A 27,991-nucleotide genomic window follows, 5' to 3' on the forward strand; every position below is an offset into this window, starting at 1 on the left:
TAGTTGCTTTAGGACTAGGTAAGACATGCCATTTTTAACCCATTTCATATTGCCGCTACATTGAATCCTTCACACTTCCCTAATTTAAGCATTAAAGTAATCCCCCAAAGTATACCCTAGGTCCTCCTAAGCCTTCCTTTTCCCTTTTCTCTTATAGGTGGTCGAGGGTGTGATCGATCCAATTAACCTAACCGATTTTTAACGGCGCGCACACACACACACACATACACACACACACACACACACACACATGTAGGTTATTCAATCTTATTCCAAGGGGATCAGTGTATAGGCCTATGATAAAATAGTAAATACTAAAGTTAACCACAAACTATAAACACCCTAATTCAAAGTTGACCTTAAATATGGATTATAAACAAAGAAATCTTCATACAAGGATTATATTTGAGGTGAAGAATTTACTTTTTAAAATTCACTGATCAAACATACCAGCCTTAACATTTGATGATGATTTGGAAGGCAACAAGATCAATTTCTTCAAAGATACATGAAGACTTAAATGCTTCGGTTCAAGATTAGCATTTCAACAAACAGGTGGTGTCATTGATGAAAAAAATAGGCAGGCAACCTATTTTAAGAGATTCAATGGATTTTTCTTTAATGACTTAAGACTCTTAATTATCGAAAAAAAAAAACTATAAAGGGAGAGGTAGAGAGGGACAATCTTGAGGCATAAGGGTCATGGCTTCAAAATTTAAAGTGTAAGGTTCAAAGTTTACATATTGGCCCAATTAATTTTTGTTTCACGTTTCAATTCTCATACCTTCGTTGCTTTTAAGTTATTTTTGTTTCTCGAAATTTTTGTTTAAGGCAAACAAATAACTCATCAATGACAACCAATTTCTTCCTTGAAAACCGTTCACAATACCACATGAATTTCAGCCATCATTGAGTTTTGAATAACTTATTATAGATCTTGAAAAGAAAGTCAATCTAATCTAGGATCTGGGCTAATCATTTCAATAAAGAGCTAGTATCCATTAAGCTTATTTCAACATACATTGAGCTAAGTATTTTAATAAACAAATGACGTCATTTGATAAAAAATGGGGAAGCAACATATTTTAAGACATTCAATGAGATTGTTTTTCTTATGATTTCATATTCAAAAAGGGGAAAATTTGAAAATGAGAGGGGGAGAGATAATGGATAGATTTGAATAGTGTGCTATGTGCATAGATCGACTTGTTGGAAAAACTAGAAACAAAAAATATATTTTGTGGTTGACGAAAAGCCACTATCCTTTTGTGGCAATTGTAAGCTTGCGTGAAATTGAAAATCCCTTTGAATTCTGACGAGATATTAGGGATTTGTTAATTTGAAATTATCATGACCAATCTTCTAAAATTGAACTCACGCATCACGGTATATTTAACAACATTAAATTCCCCTTATCAACGAAGATTTACATCCTCTCCTAACCATGTGTTATCCATCAGAATGACTAACCTAGGAACACGATGGAGGGATGGACTTAGTGTATAATTTCCCTTTCCAAGTGTCTCTTTCAATAAAATTTATTTTATATTTTGAGAAATTTTAAATTTTAAATTAAAATTACAATTAATATTGAATTTAGATAAGACATTATATATATGTTGAAATTTGTCAAAATTTAAATCAAAATCAAAGTTACAAATCTACACTTCTAAATGCAACTTAAAAATCTCCCGTTACTTTTAATGTACCATTAAATTGCTGTTTAATTATTGTTTACGAGAAATAAGGCAAACACGCCCTAATATTGCGAAGAGCTTCTCTGTCTCTATCTTCGGAGACGAGGCTGCGCTTCTCTTCCCCTTCGAACCATCTCTCCCAACTTCGACAATGCCATGTAGCGACAACCTCAGTTCTACTCCCGGCTAGCCTTCGCTCGTAAATCCCCAAATGGGTCTTCTCTATAGAGCTTCGAAGACCCTTCAATCATCCAAGAATGTGCCCTTCACGCTTAGCCCATTTTCTGCCATATTTGGAGCCAACCCAGTGAAGAGCAGATTGAATAGGCCTTGCTTCGGGCTGAGTCGTGCTTTGTGTTCTCATTCTCGCCAAATTGCCAGAGAAAGTGTAGATTTGAGCGAGTACCCTCCAGATAGAATTCGAAACTTCTCAATCATTGCACATGTTGATCATGGAAAGAGTACGCTCGCTGACCGCCTTCTTGAGCTCACTGGGACTATCAAGAAAGGCCATGGTCAGCCTCAGTACCTTGATAAATTGCAGGTATCTATCTTTTTAGGATCATTTTTGCCCAAACGATATCACTGGTTTGAAGGTTTTTTTTTTTTTTTTTGTTGTCTATGTTATTTTTTCCTTTTGTTTTTGTTTGTACTCTCTTTGTTTTTTGTTTCTGTTTTGTTTTGTTTTTTGTATTTTGTAAAAGCAATACCAGTAAGAGGAACGAATGGTCAAAAACGGCAAGGATATACGGCACCCAAAACAGCATCCTCAATATATCAGAATGCCCTCACGACCTTAGCCAGAAGCACAATGCACCACTCTATACGCCTTCCAATAGAAATGGTTTATGTGAATTCATACATTGCATACTTGAAGTCGAAAACATGAATTTGTTATGGTTCTTGCATTGATTTGAATAGATTATTTTAAGCGTTTGTTTTGAGTTGAATAAAATGCCGTGTTAATTGTAGTTTGAAATTCGAATAGGAAGCTTTGCACCGGTCGGGTTATATCTTGACTTTTCTTAGTTGTAGCTGGTGCATTGTGTTTGGTTGTTTGCAGCCCGTGTTGTACTTGTTCTTTTGGTTAGGTAAATTGCCTACTCGTGCTAAAAATTGCTATTGTAAATGAAAATTTGTATTAATGGATTCTTTGAAATTAGTGCGGAAAATTATATTTTCAACTTTTTGGATTTGGCATAGAAAGTCATTTCCATTTCTTTTTAGCTGGGAATACAATTGTTGCTGAGACAATAGGAATTTGGCTGTTTGGGAATGTTTTTGCTTGCCTGTGCATTTTCAATGATATTGGAACTCATCACAATTCATCTTGTAAACAGCATCCTACCTTGTGCAGCCAAAAAGCAAGTAACGTAGAGTTACAGAACATATAGGGCCTTTAATCGCCTTGAGAATGAGGTGCTAGTGTCTGGGATATTGGAAGTTGGAACACTTGTGAGCATTGCTGCATTTGTATGTTGAATGAAAGAAGATCGTTTATGTGTAATGTCTGTGTCTTGCACTTTATTTTGCTTTATAAGTTGGAAAGAGTGCAAGTTGTTTATATTGCTAGAATATGTGCTGCTTGTTTGAGGATTTTTTTTTTTTTTTTCAATTAACAATTTGCATCCAAACTTTTTAGGAAAATTAGGGATGTTTTTTTGACATTGTGGGTACTATAATATAAATAACTCTTATAAAAAGTATTTAAGTCTGAGTATATGTATTTTAGCAATGTTTTTTTTCTTTTTATTATATGTTATAAGATTAAATTGATATTTGATGAGGAAAACCCAATGATTCTACCCATTATTTTTTTTTCTTTAAACATAAAATATTTCTTTGAAGTACAATTGTTGAATAACTCCACGAATGGCACATTTTGGAGATGTATTTATTGGAAAAGGAAATTGTATCTACCTTGAGAAGGTGACAGAAATTTATAGTGATTTAGGTTTATTGTTTTGTTTTGAACTGACAAGAAAATATGTGACCAAAAAATAAAATAAATAAGATAAAAGGATTTTTAAACAAAAATAAGGATAGGAACCTTATTGTACAGGTTCAACATCGTTTGCCCCATTGTTCTATTTAAGGGTGGAGTCGGTGCACTGCACTTTTGACCCCCATAATTAGTTTCACACTTTCACTTCAAGCCCCAATGCCTCAATTTTAACACGTAATTCTTAGATTATGCTTGGTTTGTGGAGGATAGAATGAAATAAGCTGGGAATGTTGTAAAATTATATAAGGATATAATAATAATTTAGGAAAATGTCACCCATGCAAAAATTTGTCTACTCTTCCAACATAGGATAGGAACAAATATTCACGTCGTAAAGTTTGGAAATAGTTAGTCCTTATCCATTCCATATTATAGGTTAATAAAAAATTTTACACTGTCATTTGCTCCATGATGACAGCACATTTGCTTCGCAAGCTATCAAATTCCATTTGGAATAGACATTCCAGAAATCAAAAGCAACCTTAAAGTTAAGTAATTGCTTCTAAATTTTAGTAATCAAATCTATCCAACATATGATGGGCTGGATGGAAAAGGTTTGGGAGCATCTTGTGATTTCTAACATGTGCTTAGGAGATGGATTACAACTGTAAAATTTTTGATTGTTCAAAATTAGTACTTGTTCAATGGATGACAATTAGTTCCACATCAATTTATGCACTTCTCTAATTCAGTGTTTTATTACCACAATTTGTTTGTGAAATATGTTAAAAGGTCATATGGTGCTAACACGAGTCTTTTCCATCAATAAGTAAATGCTTGTTACTCATTAGAAATTTAGAATGATCTGAAAGAATTTGTTAATTCAAGGGTTCTATGTGTGAAAATTGAAGAAGGAGGGTTAAGGGTTTAATTATATTTAGTTAGTTGAAATTTAAAAAAAGAGTTATATTCATTTTCTCAGGGGCGTTATTAGTCCCTTGAAAAAACCCAACCTAGGCTTTCTGTTTGCTGTTTTTCACTTTTGAAATCTCTAAAATGCTTTACCAACTCAATTAACTTGAGATAATGGACTTTGAAATAAAATGTTTTATGCTGTTATTATTATTTTTTAATAAAAAATTAAAATCCTTCAGCACTTGCTTATATTTTTTACAGTGTCTTCATCCATTTGAATTTGTTTAGGTAGAAAGAGAAAGGGGAATAACTGTTAAAGCTCAGACAGCGACAATGTTCCACAGGCACAAATTTCATGGCCCTGACAAAAGTGATGCTCAAGAATCGCAGAGTTTTTTACTGAATCTGATCGACACACCTGGTCATGTCGATTTCAGCTATGAAGTATCTAGATCCCTTGCAGCTTGCCAGGGTGCCCTGTTGGTTGTTGATGCTGCCCAAGGTGTTCAGGCACAAACTGTTGCCAACTTTTATCTTGCTTTTGAATCTAACCTGACTATAATCCCTGTAATAAACAAAATTGACCAACCAACTGCCGATCCAGATCGGGTTAAAGCTCAGCTAAAGTCCATGTTTGATCTCAACCCTGGGGATGCTCTTTTAACATCTGCTAAAACTGGTCAGGGTCTTGAGCAGGTACTTCCTGCGGTAATAGAGCGGATTCCCCCTCCTCCCGGAAATAGTAGTTCACCTTTGCGTATGCTTTTGTTGGATTCATATTATGATGAGTACAAAGGAGTAATCTGCCATGTAGCTGTTGTTGATGGAGCTCTGAGCAAGGGGGATAAAATTTCATCTGCGGCAACTGGCCAAACTTATGAAGTATTGGATGTTGGTTTCATGCATCCTGAACTCACACCTACTGGAGTTCTTTTTACTGGGCAGGTGGGATATGTTGTGAGTGGCATGCGTTCAACCAAAGAAGCACGTGTTGGAGATACTCTATATCATAGCAAAAGCAGTGTAGAGCCCCTTCCAGGTATTTTATCACCTTTTCCCCTCTTGTAGATGCTAAATTTTGGTTCTTGAAAATGCAACATCAGAATACTAGGAAGTTCTGGCAACCTTTATTGCATTAAGCTAATAGTTGCTTCTTGTTATCATTAAGACTTAGGGAATGTTGAGTTACATGTGTACTAAGGTTGACTGGATGGTTTACTTTCCTGAAGCAAAGAAGCACTTTTTTAGCAATGTATGCATATGTAATTCAGACATTTTGAGTTGTGGCTCTTATTCAGAGGGTTCTTTAGTGGAAATCTTTAAGAGATGGGAAGGTTTTGTGTGGAGGGCTAGAGGCCTAGAGAGACTTGAGCTTGGGCATAGATATGGTGGTATTTTGGAGTTTTCACATGGAGCTTTATACGGTTGTAGCTGAGGATTGAAACCTATGGCAATTCATTTTACAATATACTGTAGATTCAGCAGGAGCTCCATGGATGTAGGCATGCATCAAATTACATAAATTTTCTGTTTTCAATCGTTCCATGTGTGTGTGCATCCTATGAGATTGTTTTCAAAGCAATACAAAATAAAAAAAAAATGTTTCTGTGCCTCAAAGTATGATATAATAACAACTTTGGACAAAGGTGAACCCTGCCGCCTGCAGCGCACATCCGCGATTTACCTCCTACGTGTTGGCTGAGGGCACAGCTGGCGTAGGCGTGGGATTAGTCTGGCGTGCAAGCCTAGAAAACTTGGCGTATCAAAAAAAAAAAAAAAATAACAATTAAAAATAAGGACAAGGTGGTAAATGGAAATTAGACAACATGTGAATCCAAAGGAAGGGAAGTTTATTACTTGGAAAAGATACAAAAAAATTTAAACCTTCCTGGTCCTGAAACTTTCTTTTTGTGCATTTTAGGTTTCAAGCCTGCAAAACACATGGTATTTTCTGGTCTATATCCAGCTGACGGGTCCGACTTTGAGGCACTAAACCATGCAATAGAGAGATTGACATGCAATGATGCCAGTGTTTCTGTTACAAAAGAGAGTAGCACAGCACTTGGTCTGGGCTTCAGGTGCATTATTCCATTGAACAATTTCTGTTTACTATTACTTTTGAGGATTTCTATTCTGCTTATGTTTTCTCTTTCATTGGGAGTGTTGGTGAAACACGCAATGTTATTGGTGCAGATGCGGTTTCTTAGGCTTACTTCACATGGATGTTTTTCATCAGCGGCTTGAACAGGTAGTGTTTCCCAATTCTGTGATGGCATTTCTTGTAGTTCGAGTAATGATTCAATGGTTAAATTATAGTCTCATTACATAAAGTTATTTTTACTAATGAAATATTTGGGAAAGTAGCAATTATTGATGCATTTGAGGATTATATCCTGACTAGGATGAAATCACTTTTATTTTTACTAATGAAATATTTGGGAAAGTAGCAATCATTGACGCATTTGAGGATTATATCCTGACTAGGATGAAATCACTCAGCATTCTACCCTAAGATTCTTCTTTTCTATTGGGTGCTGGGCTTCTATCCTAGGATCTCATCCAAACTCCATGGTTAAGCATGATTGGGTAAGAGTAGTCAACGTGAGATAGTGAGGAGAGAAGAAAGAGAAGGAAGAGAGACAATTAGAGGAAGAAAGGAAAGGAGGATTGATAAGGGAAGGGAGAAGTAGTTGTGACTTGTGATGGGGAGGAAGATAGAATCAGAGAGAATGATCTAAAATTAATTCCGTACATCCAGAAGTGTATATTGTTTAAAAAATAAGAAACCTTAAAGAAAAAAATAATTAAAGATTACAAAATAACTTCAAAATAATCAAATATTATAAAATAACTCCAATGTAAAGTATCTGCCTTGATGTTCAATGAAGATTCTGTGGAACTCTTATTTAGCATTGTTCAGTTTTGTTGTATAGTTCTCTTTTGTTTTGATATATATCCTTTGTAAACTTTCTCTTCTTTCATGTTAAGCCAATATAATCATTCTTACCTTTTCCCCAAAAAAAAAAAAAAAATCTCCGATGGAAAGTAATTAAATATCAGAAGAATTCGCTAAAACATCTAGAGTTCATAAAATCAGCTGTCCCAAACTAATATAAAACTGTTAATTTTCTAGGCATGTGCTTCTTACAAAAATGTATAAAAGAGAGCACAATTGGTTTTGTATCATACTTTCCTGGTTGAAAAGAATTAGACTTTGGAGAGTTTGACTACAAATACCACTCTGCTGTGCGCTAAACAAAACTAATATCTATATGAGTTGGCCCATATGTATTAATTTTAAGGAGATTGGTGGAGTTGCGGTTTTTTTGGGTGTTCATTTCTGTGGAGTAGTATAGTGTTGTCTATGAGTTTTAACTCAAACTTCAAATTGCAATTTCATCTTAGATCACATCCACTTGTGCTACCTCTACGATAGTTAACTTTCACCGTCATCAATTCAAACATCCATTAGGCCCATGGAAAAAAATATGACTTACGCCATCATCATTGTTACCTGATTTTACCCAATTGAACCCTTGCAAACACCATCCCCACTGCCAATCAGTCTTAACAATATCCCTTCAATAGAAAATCTTCAATGTTCAATTGGTTGAAATCTAGCCCCACAATTGTACCCAAATTCTTTGACTCATTGACTGATCATGGTCCCAACCCCTTTGGTTAACATCCCAATTGAAACACTAGCACTGTAAACACGAGCCAACTTAGATCATTTCAAAGACCTAATGGAAGAAGAAGATAGAGATGTCATTAATCTGGCTAACATCATGCTAGGTTCAAAACTTGCATCACCTTTGACAAGGAATCTTGATTGTTTGAAGCTTTTAGAGTCATCATTCAAAGCAAAGTTGTCAGAACCCATTTGACTTCCTCATATTTTCACTTTTGTGTCATAATGCGCTTCATCCTTCTTGATTCTTGATAGGGATTGTGTTTCTTGGGATTTCACTTTTACATGAATGTTTGATAGGGAGGCTGTGGAGCTTTCTTTCGCTTCTTAGTTTGTTGAACTTTTTTTCTGAGGTTGACTCTTTGTGGCACATGGTTATTAAAGCAAATACGGAATGCACAGGAATGGGTAGGGTACTAGGGGTAGCGGCATTGTTTTTAATGCGGCTATGCCAGCCCTAGGAAATTTATTTCGCAGCAACACATTTCTTTTTTCTTCTTACCTGTTATTTTGTAGGGAAAGGGAATCATTCGGTTGGGAAGATGTTTTGAGTGGGTGAGGTTTCTTTGGAATCTATGTTCCCTTGTCTTTTCAGATTGTTTCTCTTGCATAATGTGTCAATTGGTGCTTTTTATTCTTTTAAGGGGGGATCTCTTTCTTTGGATTTTATTTTCTTTAGAAATCTCAAAGAGAGAGAGGTTGAGGATATGACCAAGTTTTTGCAAATGCTGGATTTTTGTTCCTCAAATGGGTGGTGACTAGAGGATTTGGATTAGGGATACTTCTGGTTTGTTTTTCACAAAATCTTTTCTTGCCCAGTTGTTGAAAAGACCAAGTCCTTATAATTTTCCCTTGAACCATTTGATTTGAAAGGCCAAGGTTTCCTGTAAGATCAGGGCTTTTGTGTGGACTCTGATTCTTAATAGGATTTATACTAATAATTTGCTGCAAATGAGGATACCATACAAGGCCATAAGTCTGAATAGATGCGTCATGTGTTTGGAAGTGAGCGGGATCAAAGATCAATTTGTTTCTCCATTGTAGGGTGGCCAGGCAGCTTTGTGTTTTTCTCTTCTTGTTGTATGAGGAGGCTCTGGTGCTTCCTAGTGTGCTGATATTTTTCTGAGTGCATGGTACAAAGGTTTTGGGAGGAGTAAGAGGGGAACAGATTTTTGGAGATGTGCAGTTTTTTAGCATTTTTTGGACTCTGTGGAATGAAAGGAATGCAAGGATCTTCAATGGAAAAACAAATTCCGTGCATTTCTTTTGGGATAAAGTTGCTTTTGAGGCTTACTATTGGTCATTCAGTGGGTTTCTTTCAAGGAATGTTGCTGTTGGATCTTCAGAGGGATTGGGTAGGGGCTTTGATGTAATTGTTTTATTTGTTTCCTTGGTTGCTATTGTTTTATGAGGATATCTTATCCTCCTTTTTTTCTAATCAATTTTTTTTCAGCCTTCTTATTGAGGGATGTTAGGACTTGGACATTGGATATTTCTATAAATCTTTTTGTTCTCTTTCGATTCATTCATTTATCCTTTTCCTCTTTTTGATCATTTATGGAAGGCTAAGAGACCCTCTAAGGTTAAGGCTTTTGTGTGGATAATCATCCTTGATAGAATTAATACCAACAATCTGCTGCAGATTAGAAGACCCTACATAGCGTTGTCTCCTTGTGTGTGTTGATGCGTTAGGCTAGTGATGAATCTCATGCTTATTTTATTTTGCATTGCTATGTGGCATAGAATTTATGAAACAAGCTATTAGATTTGCTTGATTTGTGCTGGGTTGTGCCCTAGTTCTTTGGAAGCCTTCTTATTGATGCCTTTTAGAAGTTTTGGGTGCTGTAAGGATGTGAGAAGGTTATGGTGATGCATAGTTCTTGCTGTTTTCTAGGTGGTCTGGTTGCAAAGGAATTTGTGATCGTTTGTTAATTATCATTTGATTTGGGAGAATATTGTTTTTTTTTGCATCATTGTGGGCATTTCCTCCCCGTTGTTTTTGTGGCTTTTGTCTCTTTGATCTTCAAAACAATTGAATGCTTGTATTAGCCTAATTTTCTTCTATTTCGTTGGGTTTTTCTTTCTTTTTGTGTTTTGATGTGGAGGAATTCTCTTCCTCCTCGTACATTCTTTCTTCTTTCAATAGAGTTTCTTTTTCTATTAAATGAAAACACTTGAAGCCCAAACAGTCAGCTTATTCTGCAATCTTTTATTTTAAAGTTTTAACAAATGATGATCCAGCACATTCACCCCTTTGTGCTGTTGAGTTCTTAATACACAACTTGCTTGACCTAAATAGGCTAATATCTTAGCACTATATTTGGTTCTTTAAAAAAATGATGATTAAATTGGCCTCTTCCATAGCTAAATGGGACATGCTTGAATCGCTTGATTCTAGGATGAGCAAGATTGGATATATGCTTCTCATTATCATATGCATCATTTATCGTAAAATGGATCCGGTGAATAATGAATCGGTAGGCTTTCCAAAGAGGAGGTAGTCCAGAGAGCAGAAGCTGTTCCAGAAGCTACTATTGATATTGAATAACCACCTAAGAAATTAATGAACACATCGAAGCTAGAGCCTGAACCACGAGATGTTGAATTCATTACTCCATTTAAATTTGTTAGCTGCACCATATATTTAAAATTCGAGGTCAAGTTCTTTCTAATTGGGGGAGAATGATGTAGCGCACTATAGAAATTATTTTATTTTTATAATTTTTATTTATATTTCTGTTTTTTCTTTATTTAGGGTATTTTATTGGGATTATATCATTTAGGTTCTAGAATATCATTTGTTAGGAAAGTGTACAAGGTATTTTCTCTCTAAGAAAAATGATAATGTTGTGCTCTTCCTCTCCTCTCTTCTAGCCTTTGGATTTGTCTGGTTTGTGTTTGATCATGCATTTTTGCTTGCCATAAGAGAAGGTGTCTCTAATGGGACTGTCCGGAGTGAAAAGAAATCCTTCGATCTGCATTTAGAAAGAGTAGGGAAGATGGTTTCATTTTGTTCTTTGAAAGGAGCCCTAACCGAAGGTTAGGGTTTCCCTTGTGGTAGCGAAGGGGTTTGTCAATGGTTTGTGTCTAGTATTTGAGCTGGTGGGGAGTTTTTCTCGTAGTTAGGTGAAGGAGGAAGTATACGTTCTTGGAATTAGGGGGTTGGGGTGGAATTGGAAAAGGTTCCCCATCTTCATCTCATGTGTGCTCATTGTTGATAGTCATTTTTTATCCTACAAGACGAAGATAAAGTTGAATATATAGAAAAATTAAGGAAAAAAAATATAAAAGGAAAAAAAAAAATAATATTTGGGGCGGTTGACTAGCCCCATTTCCCATCATTTTCTAGTTAGGCACTTGCGCCCCAATAGGTGGTCGAGCAGCTCACTCAGGCAGCTGATCGGCCCCATCAAAATTCAAAATTTTGTGTTGTTCTCTTGTGATTGGCTGGGGAATTTGCACATGTGATCTGTCCCAATGATACCACATGTCAAGCAACAACATTGACATTTGGTGGTTGGTAGTTATTGGTAGATAATTTTGAATGTGATTTTTAAAATTCAAATTCAAAAGGGGTTTTCCCTCCCTTTCGTTGGAGGTCTATAAAAGGACCATTTTGGGGGGGGGGGGGAAGAGAAATGGGTATGACCAAGTAGGGCAAGGGGAGATTTTCCTAATTTTATATAAGGTTTGTATAGGGGATTTGCTTAAAGGAAAGAAAGAGGGAAATTCATTTCTCATCAATTTGCTTAGGGGTATTTGGGGAGTGATTTGAAAAAGAGGGGTCCACCACTTGATCTATAGAGTTAATTTCTTCATCAAGGTCAGTGCCTAACTTTTTTTTTTTTCCTTAATTTTCATTCATTTTCATGAATTGTTGAATTCATGATGTATGGAAGCTTTTGGATGTTTATGATTAGATGTGTTATGTTTTTGTCATCATTTCATGTTAATAATTACATGTTAGTGGTGTTAGGATGTTTTTGCCTCAATTCCACAAGAAAAAAACATGTTAAAAAATAAAAAAATGCATTTATATACGATTTTGGTCTATAGGCAATTGATCAGCCCATCAGGCGGTTGACCACCTCTTTGCGAGTGGTCGACTGCTAAATCCCGAGTGTATATTTTTCCACTTTTTCATGTTTTCCTATGGGATTCTTCATGTTTTTTGAGTCTCTACACTCATTAGAGTGTACTTGGTTGAGTCTGACCACTATTTGATTGAGGATTTTCATGGGGATTTTTTTTTCTTTTTTTCATAAAAAATCATATTTCGCACGTCAAAAACAAATTCACTCAAGTTTTCTCAGAGTTCTCTAGTTTTTGCAAAAAATTTCAAACTTTCTTGGAGTCATACATCCGTGATGTGGCTTTTGGATGTTCTCCAAATCGTCAAACATATATTTCAAGGCAGGTTTGTGGTTTTCCCACAAAAAATCCACAACTTTTTTAGGTTTAAACAATGAATAATTTTTCAAACTAATCACTAATGAAGTGGCTCGATGGTGGAAAAAGGATTTTTTTAAATATTTTAACTTGATTTCAATCTTTGTTTTACAGGGTTTTCATTGAAAAATCAGTTTTCTAATCTAGAACAAATGATTTTTCAATAAGATTTTAAGTGTTTTCAAAGATTTCTAAATGTTTTCTAGTGTTTTCTTAAAACAATCAGCAAAATCTTTTCTAAAACCATATATTTTTTTGCAACTACAAGTTTCTTGATTCCTTCGATGGAGGATATGTAGGCAATCTACCTTTGTGGATTCAGCCACAACTTAAAACCTTAGTGCTTTTCTTTGTTTTTCTTCTTTTCTCTTTATTTTTGTATGTTTTGTTTGAGGAGCTTGCTAAGGCATCCAAGTAGTGGGATTTCCATGGGGTTTATACCTTTGTGTGAATTCCATGAAAGCCTTTTTAGATGGGTAAAGGGCAGGAATTTCGAAATTCAGCATACAAACGGAGCAAAAAACCAACAGGGGCATAGAGCGGTCGACTGCCTGATGCTGCAAGCCTTAAATTGGGTTGTTTTTCAACCTTTTCCTCAAAATTTTAAAGTGCAACTTACACGCACTCACATAGGATAAGTGCTGCAACCATTCTTGGAATCGGTGCTTAAGGGTGCTAGACCTTTAAATCTCAAATCAGAGAGATTTAAAAGACTACCTTCCCTATTCACAACGGAACTCCTGAACTAGATCTTTTTCTAAGAAAGCTTTTCCTTTATTTTACCTTTTCAAAAGTCAAAATAAAGTGCTGACTTAGTTATAAATAAAAAGAGTATGTAAAAGAACCTAAGAATGGTTCATTTTACTTTTTTTTTTTTCCTAAGTCACCAAACGTTGACAACAAAAACAGGTCCTCTAAATCCAGTGTGGCCACTTGTGATGATGGTTGATGGAGTTTTGTGAGAGGGCCTTGTCTGTTGGTGGTGGATTCATGTAATGAAGATAATTGTACTGTGATTGGAACTTCTATTCGAGGGCAGTGGGCACCTCAATCATGGAAGGAACTCATGTCGTCAGATAAAGTGCATCTTTGTGAAATGTATGGTGAGAATTCGCAGTAGAAGACAACTAGTGTTGTGATGGGACAATTGGAAGGTCAAGCTGAAGGGCTGGGATCAGGCCGGTAACTAGAGGTGGCTTAGGGTTTCACAAGAGCTAGTCTAGGATTGAAGATGAGCTGGTATGGACTTGGATCTCTCACTGTTTGTGTTAAATTATATTACTTATTTGAGTCCCTTCGAAGTTTGTGTCTTATTTTTATGATTATTTCCTTGCAAAACTCTAGGATATCGTGGGTAATGGGGAATTAATTCATCTTGGGAGGACCATTGGGTGGGGGAGATGCCGCTGGCTATTACTTTTTCTTCTATTCTCGGTTATCTAATCTTCATGATATCCCTATTTCTGCTTTTCTTCTTTTGCAAGGGGATGAACTTTCTTTGAACTTCCATTTTGGGAGAAATCTTAATGAGAGAGAGATTAATGAGTTGGCTCTCTTAACCAATTTGCTTGACTCTTTTCATTATCATTTGGGTTCTTCCTCTTCTTTTTTCTAGCCTTTTGATTTGTTTGGTTTGTGTTTGTTTGTTGATTCTGCTTGCTATAAGAGAAGATGTCTCTAGTGGGATTGTATAGAGTGAAGGCAAATCCTTCAGTTTGCATTTAGAGAGAGTAGGGGAAGGTGGTTTCATTTTGTTGTTTGAAAGGAACCCTAACCCTGGGTTATGGTTTCTCTTGTGATAGCGAAGGGGTTTGTCAATGGTTTGTCTCCAATGTTTGAGCGAGTGGGGAGTTCTTCTTGGAAAATAAGGTATGGGAAGGTGGATTATTGGATGGTTGTTAGATGGAGGAGGAAGGATAAGTTCTTGGAATTAGGGGTTGGGGTGGAATCAGAAAAGGTTCCCCATCTTCATCCCATGAGGTGTTTGTGATGATGGTTGGTGGAGTTTTGTGAGAGAACTCTGTTTGTTGGACTTATGTAATGAAGATAACTGTACTGTGATTGGAACTTTTGTTGTAGGGCAGTGGGCACCTTGATCGTGGAAGGAACTCATGATGTTGGAGAAAGTGCTTCTGTTTGAAAATTGTGGTGAGAATCTATAGTAGAAGACAACCAATGTTGTGGTGGGACAATTGGAAGGTCAAGCTGAAGAGGCTGGGATTAGGCTGGCAGCCAGAGGTGGCTTGGGTTTCACAAGAGCCAGTCTAGGGATTGAAGATGAGCGGGTTTGGGCCCGGGGTCTCTCACTATTATGTTAGATTCTGTTGTGCAAATCAATGCTCAGCGTGCGGAAACCAATTGTACATTGCAGCAATTAACGATGAATAATACAGAAACACAATCACATAGATTATATGAAAGCAATAAAACAATGACAAAGGATTTACGTGGTTTGGCAATGCCTACGTCCACGGGAGCAAACGGCTGTAATTTTCACTATCTTGTGTCAAAGACCAGAGTTACAACATACAACATTGTATATATGCTAACCTTTTTCAACTCCCGGAGGTTTTCCCCTCAAAATCCCAACCTATACAATTTCTCAATTCAAAATTCAAAAACAGCGCTGAGTAACTGAGCAAAATTGTCGGCGGTTTCAGACATACCGTCTATGGTTTATTCCTGAGACCAAACCGTCAATGTAACCGTCGATGGTCTCTGCCAAACCGTTGACGATTTCTTCCTGAGCCTGACTTCGTCGATTCAACACTGCAAAATCGTTGACGGTTTCCTCTGCAAACCAGCTTCTCTATTTTTATCACCATGTTTTCTTTGTACATGTGTTCCACTCTATATATGAGCCATATATTACAACAAATTCTATTACTTATTTGAGTCCCTTGGAAGTTTGTGTCTTAGAGTTATGATTATTTGCTTCCAAAACTCTAGTAGATGGTGGGTAATAGGGAATTAATTCATCTTGGGAGGACCATTGGGTGGGGGAGATGCCTTTGGCTATTACTTTTTCTTCTATCCTCAGCTATCTGATCTTCACAATACCCCTATTTCTGCTTTTTCTTCTTTTGCAAGGGGATAATCTGTCTTTGAACTTCCATTTTGGGAGAAATCTCTTTACTAGTTTGCTAGACTCTTTTCATGTTCATTTGGGGAGTGATAGAAGGCTTGGAATTAGATCCTTTTGGGCAATTCTCTTGTAAATCTTTTTTCTCCTACTTGACTCATGACTCTAATGCAGATTCTTTTGCTTTGTACTCTTAGGTCAAGAAAGTTACAACTCCCTAAAAAATAAAAGATTTTATTTGGATTGGGATTCTTGAATGGATCAATACAAATTATTTGCTTCATAAGATGAGGCCTAATAAGGCCCTGTCACTCAATGTTTGTGTCCTTTGTTTGAGGAGTGGATAGACTTGCTCACATTTGTTTCTTCACTGCCTTTTCACTTTGGCTATTTGGATTTTGGAATAAACTATTTGGTATATTTGGCAAAAACTGTTGTTTGCCCTGCACTGTTGTTTGGCTATTTGGAATAAACTATTTTCACATGTGTTTTTTGCAAAATCACTTTCAGGGTTTTGACAATGGAAAGGATAGGAAACCCTTGCGGTGATGCACTGTTATGGCTATTATTTGGTGCGTTTGGTTGGAGAGCAACGCTAGGATTTTCAAAGGTGTGGCTACTGCTAACAACTTGCTTTGGAGTAGAGTAGTTTATCTTGCGTTGCTGTGGGTGTCGGCTAATGGCTTTTTTGGCCACGTTTCTTTGGAAGACCTGCAGCAAGATTGGTTGGCTCTGCTTAATTGAGTTGGATTTCGGTTTATGGTGTGTTTTCTTTGCAACTAGTTGCTTTTGTGTAAAAGGAGGATTTCTTGTTCTCTTTGTATTTTCTTTATTTTTTATTTTCTCATTTTATTTTTTCTTTTTTTCTTTTTTGGTTGTATGTTCTTCTCCTTCTATATATTTTGTTTATAAAAAGTAAAAACACTGTTAGGTAACTTGGTTTCTTCAGGTTTAGGCCTGAATAGGGCTTCAATGTCCGACCAGTTGGGAGTTAAGGAGGTCCATTGTGTTCAAGATAATATAGAGTTAAATAGGCCTCCAGCTGAGGCGCAAAAATATAATATGTGTCAAGGTTATCAGCCATATATTGGGAAAGTCTCTCCGCAGCAGGTTCATATTTCTCATGCTTGGGAATTTGGACCTGGTAGCAATCAGGTCCATAGCTCATGTTATTTTTCAAGTCGGCAGCCTATGAATTCATTTCTTTCTCCAAAGCAGTCCCAACTCCCATATCCTGTTTTGCAGCTGGAGAAAGAGCAGGTGGCTACCTCTTCTTCAGTGGGAAGAGGTTTCAGTTCAGCTAAGCTTGAAGGAAAATATTTGGTGAGAATCAATTAACTGTGGGTGTTTGGCTGATGTTGCTGGGCCTTTAGTGGGAGAGGGAACTTGGCATAGGAGAGAACTATAAGGGGGTCTTCAGCAATGGCTGTTGATAAAGGCGGTATTAGTAAGGATCTAGAAGCTTGTGTTAACATGATTCTAAGGAAGAATGATGGCTCCTGCAAGGACCCTCGGGGTGGGTGGTGTTAATCTTGGGGCCAAAGGTTTACGCTTGTTGAAAGGCAGTCAGGTGGGTGCGAAAATGAGGAAACAATTTGAAGAGGAGGGTGTTCTGGTGGAACAGTGCCCATGTTTTAAGGAATGATACAGAAGGAAACTTATGTGTTGTCGAAAATCCAAATGTTTAGAAGGGTGCAAGTAGTGAGAAGGGCGGCAAAGGAAAGGAGGAGAAGAAATGGGGGATCTCTAGGGTGATGATAGTGAAATCCTTAGTGAGTTTGATTGTGATGGGAGTTTCTTTTGGATAAAATCTGGGGACAATATAGATGTGGTTTTGATTGTTTTGGTTTACTCGGGGAAATTATTTATGTGCCCTTGTCTTTGATGGAAGGTTTGGAAGGGATTTCTATCTTTGACGTTAGTGGAATGGATAATAAGCAATAGTGTAAGGATGGTACTCTACCTACCTATGGGGGAGATTTCTAAAAAGGAGTTAGAAGTTGACAATTGAAGGATAGGATGAATTTACAGTTGTTTGATCCGGGAGGAAACATAGTTTGACATGATGGTGAGTAAAGAGAAGAAGGGCTAGTGGGAACTAGCTAATTTGAAGTGCTCAATGAACTATTATGGAAAGGTTTAGTTTTTTCCCCCCTTCCTTTTGTTGATGTTGATTTTTAAATTTTTGGAGGACTTTTTGTTGTAGACACAAACACTCTTTGGATTAGGATAGCTAGCTTAAAAAGATAACAAAAGAGATTTTAGGTGAATCAAGGGGAAGATTAGCGAATAGCAAAGAAAGTTGGTGGTGGGTTCAATATGTCCAAAAAACTGTAATGACAAAAAGAATTTGGTATAAAACATGACAAAAATGTAGAAGCATTGAAAGCTTTGAAAAGTATAAAGAAGCAAGAAAAGGTGCAAAAAAGGCTGTTAGTGAAGCTAAACATGGACCATTTAATAATTTGTGTGCTAGATTAGATACAAAAGAAGGGGAAAGAGACATATTTAAACTTGTTGGAGCTAGAGAAAGAAAGAGTAAGGACTTAGGTAATGTAAAATGTATAAAAAGTGAGGATGATATTGTCTTGGTTAAGGAAAAAAGCATAAAAAAAATGGCGAAGTTACATTAATAAGCTATCTAATGAAAACCAAGTAGAAGGCTTAAACTTAGAATTGTCAAACGAAAAAAAGACTAAAAATATGAGATTTATTCGTAAGATTATAGTTAACAAAGTTAAGGAGCTACAAGGCCTTCAATTCTCTATAAAGCACCAATTTAGAGAAGGTAATCAGGTGATGGATTACTTGGCTCGTCAAGGCGAGGGAGGCAACACGAGGAGATATTTTGTAGGTGATGTGCTGCCGAGTAAAATGAGTGGTCTAATTCGTATGGATAAGATGAGTATTCCAAACTTTCGTTTTTAATTGGCATCATTTGGTTCTCCTACGTTTTTCTCAAGTTTTTGTTTTGCAGATAATTGTCATCAGTTTGTAGGTTTTTTGTTTTTGTGTGTGTTTGTTTTGTTTTGATTCATATGATCATGTTTAGTTTGTTTTAGTTGGATTTGGGATCGCGTTCTGTTAGGTTTGTTTTGGTCTTGTTGCTTGGGATGGTTTTGCTAGTTTAATTGTAAATCCCTTGTGGCTTGTTTGTAACCACGGTTTTCCTCCATCGTAAGTGAGGGCTATCAATAAATTTGAGATTTTCATTAAAAAAGAAAAAAGGTTTGCGCTAAAAAAGATGAAGAATGGAAAAGCTATAGGACTGGATATTATTCTAATTGAAGTTTGGAAATGTTTAGGTGATAGCGGAATTATATGATTAACTAACTTATTTAACACAATTATAAAAGCTAAAATGCCAGATGAATAGAGGAAAAACACTTTAAGACCTATATATAAAAATAAATGAGATATTAAAAATTGTAATAACTATTGTGGAATTTAAATTATGAGTCATATAGTGAAATTGTGGGAGTGGGTGGTTGAACAAAGATTAAGGCTAGAAATGAAAAGTCTCAGAAAATCAATTTTTATGCTTATGAGATCTATACAGAAGTTATATATCTTTTAAGAAGATTAATGGAAAAGTTTAGGGAAAAGAAAAGGGACTTGCATATGGTATTTATTGACTTAGAGAAAACATATGATAGGGTACCTAGGGAAATTCTATGGTAAATTTTTTTAAAAAAAGGGTGTACATAGTATGTATACTAATGTCATTAAAGTATGATGGAGTAATGACTAGTGTTAGGACAATAGGTGGAGTGACTAGAGAATTTCTAATCACAATAGGTGTACATCAAGGATCTGCTTTGAGCCCTTATTTTTTTGCTTTAGTGATGGATGAACTAACTAGGAGTATCCAAAATGAGGTTCCATGGTGTATGTTGTTTGTAGATGATATTGTCGTGATTGATGAAACTAGGGGTGGAGTAGAATCTAAGTTAGAATTATGGAGAGAAGCTTTAGAATCTATTGGCTTTAGGATAAGTAGAATTAAGACAGAATATATGCAATGTAATTTCAGTAATAGTAGGAGGAATGTTAGAGATAGTTAAACTTGATGAAGAAATCAATAGCACTAGTAGATCTTGATACCTTGGATATAGTATGAAGAATATTAGAGATAGTTAAACTTGATGATGAAGAAATCAATAGCACTAGTAGATTTCGATACCTTGGATCTATTATGCAAGTTGAAGAAGAAATTTAAGAAGATTTAATACATAAAGTTAAAGCAGGTTGGGTAAAATGGATAAGTGCTTTGAGTGTACTTTGTGATCGTAGAATACCCTTAAAACTAAAGGGAAGTTTTATAGGATGGCTGTAAGACCAACCATGCTATAAGGACTAGAATGTTGGACGACTAAGAAACAACATATCTAAAAAGTAAAAATTGCTGAGATGAGAATGCTTAGGTGGATGAGTGATATAATGTTAAAAGATAAATTAAGAAATGAACATATTCGTTGTAAGTTAGGTGTAACTCTTGTAGAAGATAAGATAAGGGAGGGATGACTTAGATGGTTTGGACGCTTGCAATGTAGGCCACATAGTGTGCTAGTGAGGAACAGTGAATTAGTTACTGTGAAGGGCAGTAGAAGGGGTGAGGATAGGGGTAGGGGTAGGGTAAGACGTAAAATAACTTAGGATGAGATAGTGAGTAAGGATTTTATAGCCTTGAATTTGTCGAAAGAAATTGTCCATGATTGCATAAATTGGCGGAAATGGATTCATGTAGTTGACCCCACCTAGTGGGACTTAAGTCTTGGTTTTGTTGTTGCTGTTATTGTCCTTGCCTTGATTGTCATTTCTCTTTTTTGTATCTAATACATCTTCTTTTATTATCAAAATTTTTTTTGTTATTTAAGATTGTACTTTCTTTTCTCTTTTATGTATTTAATACATCTTATTTTATCATAAAAAAAATTTATTACTTAGTACAGTACTATTTTTATTTAATTGAGATATCTTTCAGATTTTATGATATTATTTAGGAAAATGATATTTTAGTTGGGTTTTCCAAAAGTTTTTTTCTTGCCACAAGCATTGGAAGCCTATAAAAGGCCCTTATGTATTAATTTAAAGTTGAGTTGAATTTGGATTGAAATCTTGTTGGACATTTGTCATCATGCAGCTATAACCTTGTGTTTGGGAGCTTGGATTTCAAGCAATGGATTTGGATTTATGTGGATTTGGACAAAACCCAATGCAAAATTGTATTGAATTTCACCCAAATCCAAGGCCCAAAATCCCACTCCCCAGCACTACCTTGAGAGTTTTGGTGGGTTGGAAGGCCCAAGGTCTTAAATGATTTCGATTCAAATTTCGAAGCTCCAAAAGTATGAAAATGTCGATTTCGATTTGAAAAAATAAAGGAAATCAGTAGTAAAGCATGGAAACTATGAAGCTTTAGAAATGATTAATAGACATAATAGTTTTAGGACTAATATATCTATACTGTGTATGAGGTGGAGAAGTTGTAATATAATATGTGCATCAAACATATTTGTATGATAATGTACATTAATCATATTTAGTGAATCAATTAATACAAATAAAATTCATAAATCATTTAAATATTATTTATTATACAAATAATGATAATTTAGACATGAATGGTTGAATAAAATGTTGTTGTAAGTTTATTTTTTCATATAATTTCAAAAGCATTTGTAATAATCTTTTGTTTCGATAAAAATAAATAAAATAAATTGAGAGAGAAATTTCCTTCGTTCCTAAATCTCTCATTTGAATTCCGAGGAAATTTCATTGCATAGTTCAAATTTTGACAAGTTTCGCTAAAATTTCAAGATTTTGATAAATTTCGGATGATTTGTTGAGATTTCAACGGAAATTATGCAAGACGGAAATTGACTGCCATTCCGATTTTGAGGGAGACGGAAATAGGAAATTTCGACAATATCATGGAAATTTAAGACCATGGGAAGGCCATACATGCGTCCTTGTTGATAACAAATAGTAATTACAGCAGTCCATGGAACCTCTTTTTTAGGAGTTTAATCAAGGTTGTAATCCCAATTCCTAACAGCCATTAGAATGCTAAATTCTCAACTTCTTATTGATGTAAGAATGGCAGATCCTGTATCACAGTGGGCATGAGTAATCCTTCTATAGCAAAATATTCCTCTTCGGTGGCCTGAAAGTTTTGTTATGCTTTTCCAGTGGAACTCATGTACACAGGCTTGATTGTTGGAGAAGTTTCCATGCAGGGCCAGAATAAGATTCATTGAAGGGATGCAAAACTGAAAATTGGAGAATGTGGGTAGCCCTACTGGGGGCCTGCCACAAACCTGGGTTTAATGTCTGAGGATTGAGTACCACCTCTACGTGCTAGACTTCACTAGTTCACTTAGCTCACTAACAGAAAGATGCATGCCAATTCTTACATCCAAGTACTGCCCTGTCCCCCTTAATTTTTTTTTTTTTGGGGGGGGGGGGGGGGGACCACACATGCACAAGGCCAAACAAAAAGAAAAGGGGGACGAAAGGAGAAAATAAAAATAAGAGGGGAAGCTTGACAGTCTGGTTTGATCAAACATCTCTATGAGTGCAGCCATGCCATTTTAACCAGACCTAGTTCAGTATTCTCTTGAGGGATTTTCCAGTTCAGTCCTGTTATAAAGCTGTATCCTGACTGAAGTCTATTGATGGTAGTAAGTTTACTGGCTTTAGAGAATATCTGAAATACATATCAAAATCATTCCATGTTTTAAGAAGGCTTATGATAGAGTTAGTTGGGAGTTCTTGGATAGGCTGCTTAGGAGGAAAGGCTTTGGAGTTAGGTGGAGGAGTTGGATTGGGGGTGTATGATGCTTATTTTTCAGTTATTATTAATGGGCGGCCTAAAGATTGATTTACTTCTTTTAGGGGAGTTGCACAAGGGGATCCATTATCCCCATTTCTATTTTTCATTGTGGTGGATGTGTTGAGTAGAAAGGTAGGGCTGTAGATGGGCAGTTGTGAGGGGTATTAAGGTGGGTAAGGAGGAGGCTTAGCATCTCTTTGCAGTTTGTAGATAGTACCACTATTTTTTTAGATGGCTATGTTGTCTTTTTATTTTTGAGCGGGTCTCTGGTCTTAGAATATTTATTCTTTTTTGATAGCAAAAGATGAGATTTCATTAGAAAGAGAAGAATTTACAGAGAGGAGAATAAGACATCTCCCATCAAAATTCTGGGAAAATCCAGAAGAAACTAAAAACAGAAAAAAATTCTTTAAAATGTCAAAGCAAAAAATTTCTCTAATCTCGCTGAATTTCCGAAAAGCTTGCTTCCTTAAAGCATGCAGAGCCAATGGGTCATAAAGAAGCCAAATAATGAATCTTCTCCCATACCAGCTGCCTGTTCAATTTTATCCGTGAAAAAGTCTCTGCATTGAGCTCCAATCATAAACCCCAAAGCACTGCAAATATTCCACACTTCCACGAGCAGCCCTATCCCTTCTTCTTGTGAAGACCTCAAGAGAGCCAACATTCCATCCACCATCTTTGCACAAACCCAAGCTTCTCCAACATGCTAAATAAATAAATTATTCCAGATGCTCCAAGCAAAATTACAGTGCAACAACAAATGAGGAGCTGACTCAGACTTCAAATAACAAAGCGAACAAACATCTGGAAATAAGGCCTTCAAAGGTCTCCTAATTTGCAACAGATTATTGGTATTGGTTCTATTAAGCACAGTTAGCCAGATGAAAGCCTTAATCTTTGGGGGAGCTTTTGCCTTATAAATACATGAAAATATAGAACTAGTGTTGGAACAGGTCAAAAACTCAAAAAAGGATTTACAGGAGTATACCCCCGAATGATCCAAAGCCCAAGACTGGGTATCCCTAGCTGAAGAAAGATGACAATTATTCAATAAGGATGAGGAGGAGAGTTCCAATCTCTCTATCATTTAGAGGTAGTCTGAAAATTCCAAGAAACCAGAGGGCTAATCGAATTGACAAAAAAAGAAATCATACTATCTTGCCAGTTAATTTGGGCCAGTTAATGTTAGTCCTGACTCCCGACTCCTGAGAGGCTTTTGGAGCTGACCTCCCTGACTGGGTGTGGTGTTCTAGAGTGGCTTTTGATCTATTTAGGAGTTCCTTTGGAAGGTAAGCCTCATTCATTAGCCTTTTAGGATCTGGTGGTGTCTAAGGTAGCTAGGCAGTTGAATCGTTGGAAAGGAGTTTTGTTTTCTTTTGGTGGTAGATTACTCTTGTTCAGACCAGCCTTTCTACTATTCCGCCATATTTTTCTCTTTTTAGGATTCTAGGAGGGGTAGTTCAAAAATTTGAGAGGATTATGAGGATTTTCTTTGCGCAGGTGTAGGGCACAAAAAAGATCATTTGGTTTGGTGGGAGGTGGTGTGTAGGTCAAAGGAAGAGGGTGGGTTGGGTCTCGGTAATGTGGTGTCTAAAAATACGAGTGGCTGTTGAGGTCTCCCTTGCAGGTGAATTCTTTTTGGTATGTAGAAATAAAAAGTGAATATGGCTTACAAAATAATGGGTTAGATGCTAATTTCAGTGTTAGAAGCTTTTTAGAGTCCTTGGAAGTTCATTTCCCAGGTTTATCCTTGTTTTATCTTACTCTTACAAAACTTCAATTGGGTAGCAGTAAATGTTATTAGGTTTTGGGAATATGTTTTGGGGTGGGGGTGTGAAGAATCATCTTCTTCCTTTGCTTGTTTGTATCATCTTTCTTCCTGCCATAACAATTTGTTTCCTCATTTATTTTCTTGAGAGGGATTCCTTTTCTTTATGCTTGCATTTTTGAAGGGTTTGGAATGATAGAGAGGTGTGGAGGAGCGGTCTTCTTTACTCATTTTACTGATGGGTTGCCATATCTCCGCAAGGAGAGATAGTAGAGTTTGGTCTTTGGATTCTTTAAGGGATCATTTGTGTAAATCTTTCTTCTCTTATCTTAGCTTGATGTGGTTGTTCTCCCTCTATCAGGGTATTTGGGAGGCAAAAATTCATTCTAAGATAAAGGCGTGTGTTTGGATGGTGCCCTTTAATATAACACCAACAATCTGCTGCAGAGTAGGAGGCCTTTTAAAGCTTTTTTGTCGGATACGTTGTGTCTCATGCATGGAAATTCATAAGATGCCTCACCTTTGTTTATTCATTTTTCTTTTGTTTGGAAGTTGTGGTATACTCTTTTTGGGGTGTTTGGTGAGATTTGGTTCGTCCAAAGTCGGTAAGATCTTTTAACTATTTCTTTTTGGTGGTTTTGGGAAAGGCAAGTATGTAAAAAGGTTGTGATGTCTGCTCTTTGTGCTGTATTATGGGGAATTTGACTGGAAAGAAACGATAGAGTTTTTTCTGTTCTCAAGATGTCATCTGAGACTGGGGGGCTTTATTAAGTTGATGTAGTTCTATTTTCTTTTTTCTCTGAGTAGGACTTCTTGTTCTCTCTCTTTTTATGTATATGTACTTTCATACTCGTGAGAGTGGACCAATGTATGCAATGTTTGATAATTCTGTGGATATGGTGGTTTGTGGGGTGGGGATTTCAACCTTCAGTGAGCACACTTTTTAATAATTATTTCTTCTTCTGCTTATCAATAAAATTTATTTTTCTATAAAAAAAAATCTTTCCATGTTTGCTACAGTGTTGAAAGACTATAGTCCATAATTTGGAATTAGTTGATATCAAATTTTTAAAAATTAATAAATAAAAATGAAGTCATTACAGAATTGGTCAGCTTGTCTCTTGGAAGTAATTTTCATTACGCAAGTGATTAGAGTCTAGAAAATTTTGGCTATGATCTAGATGACAGTCTACCCTCATTACTAACTTTCAGAGTAATCTTATTCACGATGCTTATTGGATTGTGATTGATAGGAGTATGGAGCTCGTGTAATTTCTACCACTCCAACTGTACCATATATTTTTGAATATTCTGATGGAAGGTATGTGGTAAGTTATTGTCTGCTCAAGAGTAAGTTCCTATGAGCTTTACTAAGGAACCTTTTGTGCCTTGTATAGCAAAGCACAAGTCCAGAATCCTGCTGCATTGGCCTCAAATCCAGGTAAAAGAGTGACGGCTTGTTGGGAGCCTACAGTCATAGCTACAATTATTATTCCTAGTGAGTAAGCTCTCTTACCTTAAAATTTTCCAACTACTGTATCCATTGTTGCAGCATGAGCATTTATTCATCCACTTTTCCATCTACTTGAAGGTATGTGGGGTCTGTTATTACCCTTTGCTCTGAGCGGAGAGGGCAGCAGTTAGAGTACTCATTTATTGACAGGTAAACTTTGTGCCAACTGCCAAGATGGTTGATGGTCTTTGCTCATATGCCAGGAAATCCACATGCTGTTTTTCCTAGTGGTTTCAGAGCCTCTGTTTTAGGCATGACACTTGGATCTTTGGATGGTTAGATAGTATTCGACAATTTCACTTTTCTGGGGATGAAGTGAATTGGATTTTACATGGATTAATAATGTCATGTACTCTTTGCTAATAGATTCTTGGGCCCTTATAATTGCATGTACACTTTGTTTCCTGGAATTTTCTTCATTCATTGGAATCACTATGTATTAATAATTTAATATACTTGTGCATTACCCTTTGATAAGACTGAATGATAGTTAGAATACTTAATTCTTGGGTTTCATTTACGCAGCCAACGAGCTTTTATGAAGTATCGCTTACCTTTGAGGGAAATTGTTGTCGACTTCTACAATGAATTGAAGAGTATTACATCAGGATATGCCACGTTTGATTATGAGGATGCAGAGTGAGTTATCTCTTTCTTGTACACGCATGCTCATGCACACATCTGCATGCAAGATTTCATGTTTTGTGCCCTAGATGTGGTGTGATGGTGCATGGGGTTCTAACTGCTAAATAGCTGAAATTAGAATCAATAGAATGGGCAAATTGATGGATGTTGCTTTGGGTTTAGCAGCAAATAGCAATGGAAGTGATGCATTTTATGCTTTGGATTGGATATTGGAACAACAAAGCACCGAGCAAAACTGCCTGTTGTTCCTTTATTAGTCTAACTTGAGTATGTTCACTTTTGATGTCACTGCATTTTATATTTGTAATAGAAAGAAAACTGCCATGTTGTATTTGTCTAGGCAGTAGATTTAACTTCCCATATATGCTTGTCATTTGACATGTCTTCTGGGTTTACATTAAAAAGGCCGATTAGTTTTGTTTCATTGTTTCATTATGGTTGTTACAGATATCAAGCCTCGGACTTGGTGAAACTCGATATCCTTTTGAATGGACAATCTGTTGATGCGATGGCAACCATTGTTCATAATTTGAAGGCACAACGTGTTGGTCGTGAACTGGTTGAGAAGCTTAAGAAATTCATAGACAGGTTTGCTGGTTATAAAGGAATCTTAGTTCAGCCATGTACACAATTTTTTTTTTTCCTGAATAATTCCTCGAATATTCTGATTTTGATCAGGCAAATGTTTGAGATTACAATTCAAGCAGCTATTGGGTCGAAGGTTATTGCAAGGGAGACGTAAGTTGCCTTTTTGTTTTAAACTCATAGTCATTTCCTTGCTAAATATTTTTTGCAAAAGTTCACGTCATATTTTGATTGATCCTATACCTCAAGAAGACTTTGCGGCTCATATTCTCGAAAGAAAAAAAAGAAAAAAAAGAAAAGAAGGGTGACACATCCAGATTTAACAGCCAGCTCTGGGCTTTATGGGGCAGACAGCCTGCAGGAATTCATAAGTTGTTGCGGAAACAACTCTTCCATATCATTCTGTGACAACTGACAAATGATCTCGAATGAATATTCATAAGCTTTGGTGGGTTCACACGGGCGTTTTCTTCATATTTGCTCCTTTTCTAAGAATTTCTTTGCTTGTTTTCAGCGTTTCGGCCATGAGAAAGAATGTTCTTGCAAAGTGCTATGGTGGGGATGTTACTCGAAAGAGGAAGCTCTTGGAGAAGCAGAAGGAAGGAAAGAAGCGAATGAAACGCGTTGGTTCAGTTGATATACCTCAGGAGGCTTTTCATGAGCTGTTGAAGGTTTCATGAAGAATTTTGTGCCAAAGAGGCCAGTAATCCCCCACCCCACTTCATTTCTTCTCTTTATAAAATGCAATTTTCACTTTGTAAAATTTATATTATTTAGCGGCATGGTACTCCTAAATTTTGTGACAATTGATAGTAAAAAAAAGGAAAGAAAGAATAAGAAATGGGATTGAATTGTTCTTTTCA

At 36.3% G+C, this 27,991-nt stretch overlaps 1 protein-coding gene across 2 annotated transcripts; it reads left to right on the forward strand.

The window, feature by feature from the left end:
• The first annotated feature begins 1,729 nt into the window (after window positions 1-1,729).
• On the forward strand, window positions 1,730-27,991 carry LOC131164030 (translation factor GUF1 homolog, mitochondrial). Of its 2 annotated transcripts, none has more exons than XM_058120947.1 (11): window positions 1,730-2,241; window positions 4,846-5,596; window positions 6,479-6,635; window positions 6,751-6,805; window positions 25,639-25,706; window positions 25,783-25,887; window positions 25,977-26,048; window positions 26,424-26,537; window positions 26,991-27,131; window positions 27,222-27,281; window positions 27,643-27,991. In XM_058120947.1, exons 1-11 carry the CDS (start codon window positions 1,909-1,911, stop codon window positions 27,806-27,808), a joined length of 2,022 nt encoding a protein of 673 aa, XP_057976930.1. In that variant the 5' UTR covers window positions 1,730-1,908; the 3' UTR covers window positions 27,809-27,991. The 2 variants fall into 2 exon arrangements, with proteins under 2 accessions (XP_057976930.1, XP_057976938.1); XM_058120955.1 differs by having other exon boundaries at window positions 1,733-2,241; window positions 27,381-27,991.

This window comes from Malania oleifera, chromosome 1, assembly GCF_029873635.1.
Source record: "Malania oleifera isolate guangnan ecotype guangnan chromosome 1, ASM2987363v1, whole genome shotgun sequence".
In the NCBI taxonomy this organism is placed as follows: Eukaryota; Viridiplantae; Streptophyta; class Magnoliopsida; order Santalales; family Ximeniaceae; genus Malania; species Malania oleifera.